Raw genomic sequence first — 7335 nt, 5'->3', positions numbered from 1 at the left:
TTCATAATGAATCTTCACATTGCAGTCACAGTTATGTAGTGCACTTTGTTATGCAAATAATCTGTGGAGTTCTTTACACACTTCTGATAACACTTCGTATTGCTTGTGAAATTTCGTTAATATATAGGGCCCATGCAAAGTGTGTGTGTGTGATGCAAAGGTAGGTGTGTGTGTGTGTGTGTGTGGGGGGGGGTCGCCTTATAATATTTCAGAGCGGGGGGCGGAGTGTTTGATCTCCGTGAGTGTGCAAATGATGACACATCTCATCCGCTTCTTCAAACTCTCTGTTTGCAGCAACAGGTAAGATGACAACATAAGACATACGCGAATATGTAGCCTGTTGTTATTAACAACGGTACTTTCCATCCGGTGAAGGGCGAGGGAACAGCTACCTGATTCCCAGAAGTCTACGGTCAAAGCACCGGCAGCAGCATGGTTGCCGCTGAAATAGCCTAACGGATTATTTGTGTCTTATTTTAACCTAAGGCGACATAGACTGCCCTCGACATAGCCTATCAAAACCACAGGTCGGTGTCATACAGAGACGGCTGTAGGCTACCTTTGAAAGTTCGAGCGGCTCGAAGTTGACAGCTATGCAGCTGAAAGCGTAGCGATGCTCAACTCAGACTTCACATGGCAACCGCTACGAAAATAGTTTCCAAGAAAGTGCTTCGAACTTTGTGTGGGATCCTCCTGACCTATTTCATCATTGTATTGGTGGATTTACAATTGCGAACAAGAAATCCCATCAGTCCAGGTGCTGAACGCGGTGCAGGAGAACGTTTCCAGAACCATGCTGTCAATTCCCTGTCAAAAGATGGAAACATCCTGTCAAAGTCATCGGACGGCGGACGCAGTGACAGCAGTCGAGGGGAGAATAAAGACAGAGATTTTAGTGACAATAGACGTCCATCCTCTTGGTCAAGCCTGACGCCCCAAGACATTTTTATAGCAGTGAAGACGACAGGAAGGTTTCACCGAACACGACTGGACCTGTTGCTGGATACATGGATATCAATAACTAAAGAACACGTGAGTGTCTTTGAATGCTTTGACTGGAATCAACACTGTTAGACCATATGTTATTAATCCTGACATTACAACTTGAATGACATAAAAATCTGAACAACAATGTTGTCTTGTGAACTGTTGGCACCACTTTACAAATTAGAGGTTCTGAATTATCAGGAAAACTCTCTAGAAAAAAAGTAACCTCTGTAGCCTCAAGCCACTTGTAGTGTATGTGTGTAGGTTATACAAAGTAACTAGTACTTAAATGATGGACATTACTGCTTTCCAACCTCTGTCATCCAGAGTGAGTTCAGTCAATCAAAGCCAAAAGTGGCTTTGCTGGAGCTCATGCTCATGTGTGAGTGGACTGGCATCAGTCACTTCACCCTCAGTTTCCAGCTCGATCACATAGACCTCTCGTTCATTTGGTGACCATCTGACATTAATGACTGACAGATCATTTCCTGAAAGCCATTGAAACACACTAAGTAGCCCTGCTAGTAGTATCTTGTCACTTAATACACACCCATTATTCCAAGTTTGTTAATACATCCACACTCAAGAAAGTCTTTTTTATTGTCAGTTATTTAGTGCTGATTTCAGAGCCATCGAAAAGTCCCAGAGAGAACTAGTTGTCCTAAAACCATGGATGTTTTTTAGATCTATGTTTTTTTCCTTCTCATTTTAACATAGAGTAGGCTAATATAGGCCTGCTTCCTGTTTTAGTTGCTGGTAAGCGATTAGACGCAAAGATGTGCTTCCTATCTCAGCACTTTCATTCTGACACAACTTTGCGTGGCAGTCAGACATGCATTGATCGAGACGCTCCAGTGCCACGGGATCAACTTTCACTGCTTCAGCTGCAATCTGCAGTCTGCATCTGTCTCCAATCTGACTGTTTTACAGCCAGCCAACCATAGCTGCAAGGCCAGTTGATGCAGCAAAGATAGTTGAAAAAATTCTACCAAAATTTGCTCCAATCCTACGGAGGTTTTCAAACCAACCTATGCCCAGTGTATTTTGGGGAGGTAGGTTGTTTTGGCACTAACGAAAGAGGCACGGGCATTTTGTAATGATCCCCTGTCAACCGTGTGTTTTCTTTTTCCACGCTTTTAATGTAAAGTGTTTCCATGCACCATGTGTGACACAACTGCCACTTCCTTCCTGTTCACTAAGCACGCCACACACTGTCTAAAAGTGAGCAGACGTGAGCTCTATGAGGCCCGATGAGGTCACGTTGTGAGATATCGTAAGGTAGTGTGACACCAACTTCTGCAGATGCTTTGATGATCTTAGTGAGTGGACACAAACAAAACACATTCATATATGTGGCGACACATGACTGAATGACTTGCAGACTGTATGCTTTCAATGTTTAATGAAGTTCCCACATGACTTTGATAAATCAGTTAAATACTCAATTGGCTTTCAGTGTGAAGTGTTGTTGTTATGTCTCTTGAGGTGGACACTTAACTTAATAGTTTCCTTGTGTTTTGTCCAAGTTGTTTGGCCATTCATGTTTACATATTTGTCCTAGTGAGTAGTAGTAGTGAGCGTTCCAGGAGGAGATGTGTGGAGGGGAGTTAGAGGAGCTCATGGCAGCAGTGGTGGATAATGACACAGCAGGAGAGCAGCAGCAGACAGCCAGCCGTCATCTCAAGAGACACATGTCATGAAGTTGGATGTAGTAATAATGTCTATGTCACACGCACACACAAACACACACACACACACACACACACACACACACACACACACACACACACACACACACACACACACACACACATTATTTGACTAAGGAAGTGTACACCAGTACATTATTCTTAGAGATTACACTCAGATATACATACACACACACACACAACTGAACAGACTTAAACATGCACACACACACACACACACACACACACACACACACACACACACACACACACACACACACACACAGTAGACAGTACTGTTGGAGCAGCTCTCTAGTAGAGAGTAACTCTTCTTGCCAACAACCTTATCTCTGAGAGGCTTGTCAAAGTGAATCCCCAACATGAAACTGGCCGTGTCACACCCTCAAAAGAACATCCATCATTCTAAATATAAGACGACAAGTGCAGAGCAGTGCTGTGGCAAACCTGAGTGACTCTTGACGACTAGCATAAAAGCCCCTGTCCCGTCACAAACCTGCCCAACACACACACACACACACACCATCGCCTGCCCGGCTTCCGACATGCCCAACTGCAGGTGTTTACATAACACACACACACACACACACACACACACACACACACACACACACACACACACACACACACACACACAGACAGACAGACACACACACACACACACACACACACACACACACACACACACACACACACACACACACACACACACACACACACACACACACAGTTTGCCTGAGTCATACTTGGAGATATTGCTGTAAATAGAGGAGTCATCAGCATATACATTTTTCAGGCGGAGAATAAACACTGAAATATTCAGAAGAATTAAAACCATCAGAACCATTTATACGCACCGTGGCCTGGAGAGAGTGGCGGAGAGAGTGGAGTCTGTCTTCTGATGACGGAGGTTAGACCGTACCTACATGTATATAAATACTGTAGATGCCCTGTCTGAAGGGTTTTCTATTGTTGGTGTCGCTTTTAGTAAAGGTTGCCATTTTAAGCTGGCGCGTCAGAGGATTTAGTTGATGACCCACATGGCTGAATTGTTGATGGGGGGCAGCGTGTGTGTGTGTGTGCGTGTGTGTGTGTGTTGGGTGGGGGGTGCTGCAGGTGCACTCTGTCTGTGTTTGAAATGTCTTGTGTGTGTCAGTGACTGAAAGAGAGAGCAGAGGAGAAAATAGACATATGGTTCTGGAGCAGGCGCGCCTGTGACGTCATGCGCCCTGCTAACACAGCCTCGATGAGGAACAGGAGGTGTGTGTGTGTGTGTGTGTGTGTGTGTGTGTGTGTGTGTGTGTGTGTGCAGGCCCTTGTATAGGGAAGAGGGGTGAGACAAGGAAATGAAGAGATTAAGAGCGTTGGCTCTTTCGGACGCCTGCTCAGACCACATACCCTCTCGTGGCGTGTCTGCTTTTCCTTCCTTTGGTACTTTTAGTACATCGTCTTCTCCAGTGGCCCCCTTCAGTTGAGTGACTCTCCAAAACTCCAGGCTGACCACTCTGGGCTCCCCCGACCACACACACACACACACACACACACTGTGGCTGTGCTCCTGGGGTGCTGTGTTGGTGCCTTGTGCCCAAAGATTCTAGAACAGAGCTCTGTTCTAGAATCTTTGCTTGTGCCAAAGGGGAAGCGACGGCCGCAGACCGATTTTCGAAACAATGACAAAAAACGGAAATGGGCCTGTGAAGAGGAAGTCTAGACCAGAGAGTGGAACAGTCTGAAAGCAACTCCCACCCACGGTGTCACTCTTCCTCTCCTCTCTTCCCTTCTCTCTCTCTCTCTCTCCCTCTTTCTCTCTCTCTCTTTCTGTGCTCTCTCACACCACATGTTCTCAAGTGGAAGCTGAGAAAGCAGGCCCCTTGCTGTCAAACGACATGAGAAATAAGGGCTTGTGAATTGCTGATTTGATAGCCTGAGTTGTATAAAACAGTATTAAATTCTCCTTGGTAGCATTTACTATGGTCCCGTTTCTGTGTAAAGCTTAGTTTATGCTCCCTTCTCATATGGCTGTGTCTCTTTCAGAAGCAGATTGCAGTGTCATGATGAAAACATCCCAGAATAAGACGCATACTCAGTCTACACTGGGAGTAGGAGTAGTAGCGTACTACGTCTACACCGGGAGTAGTAGCGTACTCAGTCTACACTGGGAGTAGTAGCGTACTCAGTCTACACTGGGAGTAGTAGCATACTCAGTCTACACTGGGAGTAGGAGTAGGAGCATACTCAGTCTACACTGGGAGTTGTAGCGTACTCAGTCTACACTGGGAGTAGTAGCGTACTCAGTCTACACTGGGAGTAGGAGTAGGAGCATACTCAGTCTACACTGGGAGTTGTAGCGTACTCAGTCTACACCGGGAGTTGTAGCGTACTCAGTCTACACTGGGAGTTGTAGCGTACTCAGTCTACACTGGGAGTAGGAGCGTACTCAGTCTACACTGGGAGTACTCAGTCTACACCGGGAGTAGTAGCATACTCAGTCTACACCGGGAGTAGGAGTAGTAGCGTACTACGTCTACACCGGGAGTAGTAGCGTACTCAGTCTACACCGGGAGTAGTAGCATACTCAGTCTACACCGGGAGTAGGAGTAGTAGCGTACTACGTCTACACCGGGAGTAGTAGCGTACTCAGTCTACACTGGGAGTAGGAGCGTACTCAGTCTACACCGGGAGTAGGAGTAGGAGCATACTCAGTCTACACCGGGAGTAATAGCGTACTCAGTCTACACTGGGAGTAGAAGCGTACTCAGTCTACACCGGGAGTTGTAGCGTACTCAGTCTACACCGGGAGTAATAGCGTACTCAGTCTACACTGGGAGTAGAAGCGTACTCAGTCTACACCGGGAGTTGTAGCGTACTCAGTCTACACCGGGAGTTGTAGCGTACTACGTCTACACTGGGAGTAGGAGCGTACTCAGTCTACACTGGGAGTGGGAGCGTATTCAACTGACACCAGGGCCACCCTGCTCTGCTCTGCTCCAGTTTGTTGATAATGAGTGGTGGAGCCCTGTGCCTCCTATTTATGAGCTGCTGGCCTTCAGACTCCACTCAGAGCTGGACAGAGAACCAGCAGTATGGAGGTGGACAGACTGGGGGAGAGGAAAGAGAGAGAGAGAGAGAGAGAGAGAGAGAGAATATCTAGAACATGCAGTATATATTAAGAAAACATTAATAATCTATCAAATGAAATCTCTTTCACCTCACCAACAAGCAGAAATCAGTCACCAGTGGAAGACAAGCCTCAGTACAGCTCAAGTGTCACTGTGTCACTACAGTAAAATGGGATAGTCACACCCCCCCCACACACACATACTCCATGCACCCTATCACACTGTCTCATTAGTGTGCCTTATCACTGAAAGGACTGTTGTTGTGTGTCCAGGCGCAACACAGTAAAACTCCCACTCCCCAATGGGACCGGGAGAGAGCTGTCATGCTGCGGTGTGTGTGTGTGTGTGTGTGTGTGTGTGCGTGTGTGTGTGTGTGTGTGCTGCAGCTGACAATTTATTTCAGGGGGCATGATGTCGCTTGTTGTGTGATAGTGGAGGCAGACGGACCAGATGTAGTTTTTAATGAGTCAGAGCTGCTGTACACATTTGGTTCCCCAGACAGCGAAAACAAGCTTGTTTAGAAAGTGCTTCCAGGTCCGTGGATTGTAGCGGGTTAGATACTCTGCACAGCACCCTGGGTTAATGTGCTGTCATAATGAGGAAACTCACCTGTCTGGCTGAATGTGAGAGTAGAGAGACTAGCAAACAACAAAAACAAAACAGTGGATGATATTTTTACTGAAGGACAAAACTGGACACAAAATTGGAAACTGGGTACAGGGGGCGTTTTTTTTTTTGAGGTGATTAGAAGAAGGAAGTTGTTGGGAGGGCGGTGTGGTGGTGGAGGTCATCGGTCATCCTGCCATTGTTGTTGACTGTTGTTTTGTTTTGTTTTGTTTTGAGAGCAAACGTTTGTTCGGGGGGCACGTTTGTTTGATTTGACTGAGCGTACAGGGAGACAGTGGGGAGGCGTTTCCTGAGGATGTGGAGGAGCAGGCAGGCCAATCAGGCGCTTATCAGGCCACGCTACCGCTCCCACTTTGGTCCTGAGGTAGTGTGGGGTGTTATGAGAACTACTGTGGGAAATCACACTGTGGGCATTGTGTGTGTGTGTGTGTGTGTGTGTGTGTGTGTATCTGTGTGTATCTGTGTATGTGTGTGTGTGTGTGTGTTTGAATGTGTATGTGTGTGAATGTGTGTGTGTGTGTGTGTGTGTGTGTTTGAATGTGTATGTGTGTTTGAATGTGTGTGTGTATCTGTGTGTGTGTGTTTGTGTGTGTGTGTGTGTGTATCTGTGTGTGTGTATGTGTGTGTGTGTGTGTCTGTGTGTATCTGCGTGTGTGTGTATGTGTGTGTGTGTGTGTGTATCTGTGTGTGTATCTGTGTGTGTGTGTGTATCTCTGTGAATGTGTGTGAGCGTGAGTGTGAGTGTGAGTGTGTGTGTGTGTGTGTGTGTGTGTGTGTGAGTGTGTGTGTGTGTGTGTGTGTGTGAGTGTGTGTGTGTGTGTGTGTGTGTGTGAGTGTGTGTGTGTGTGTGTGTGTGTGTGTGTGTGTGTGAGTGTGTGTGAGTGTGTCTGTGTGTG

At 46.6% G+C, this 7335-nt stretch overlaps 1 protein-coding gene across 1 annotated transcript in view; it reads left to right on the top strand.

Annotated features, from left to right (window-relative positions):
- Positions 1-210: 210 nt before the first annotated feature.
- The window catches only part of mfng (MFNG O-fucosylpeptide 3-beta-N-acetylglucosaminyltransferase), a 38660-nt gene continuing 31535 nt past the window's right edge, over positions 211-7335 (top strand). Inside the window, exon 1 of the mRNA XM_042102770.1 lies at positions 211-1032. Coding sequence (XP_041958704.1) covers positions 634-1032 — 399 coding nt within the window. The 5' untranslated portion in view covers positions 211-633. The remainder of the gene's footprint in view (positions 1033-7335) is intronic.

This window comes from Alosa sapidissima, chromosome 9, assembly GCF_018492685.1.
Source record: "Alosa sapidissima isolate fAloSap1 chromosome 9, fAloSap1.pri, whole genome shotgun sequence".
NCBI lineage: Eukaryota > Metazoa > Chordata > Actinopteri > Clupeiformes > Clupeidae > Alosa > Alosa sapidissima.
The sequence above is the reverse complement of the archived record's forward strand: the minus strand, read 5'-3'. Positions and strand labels throughout refer to the sequence as shown.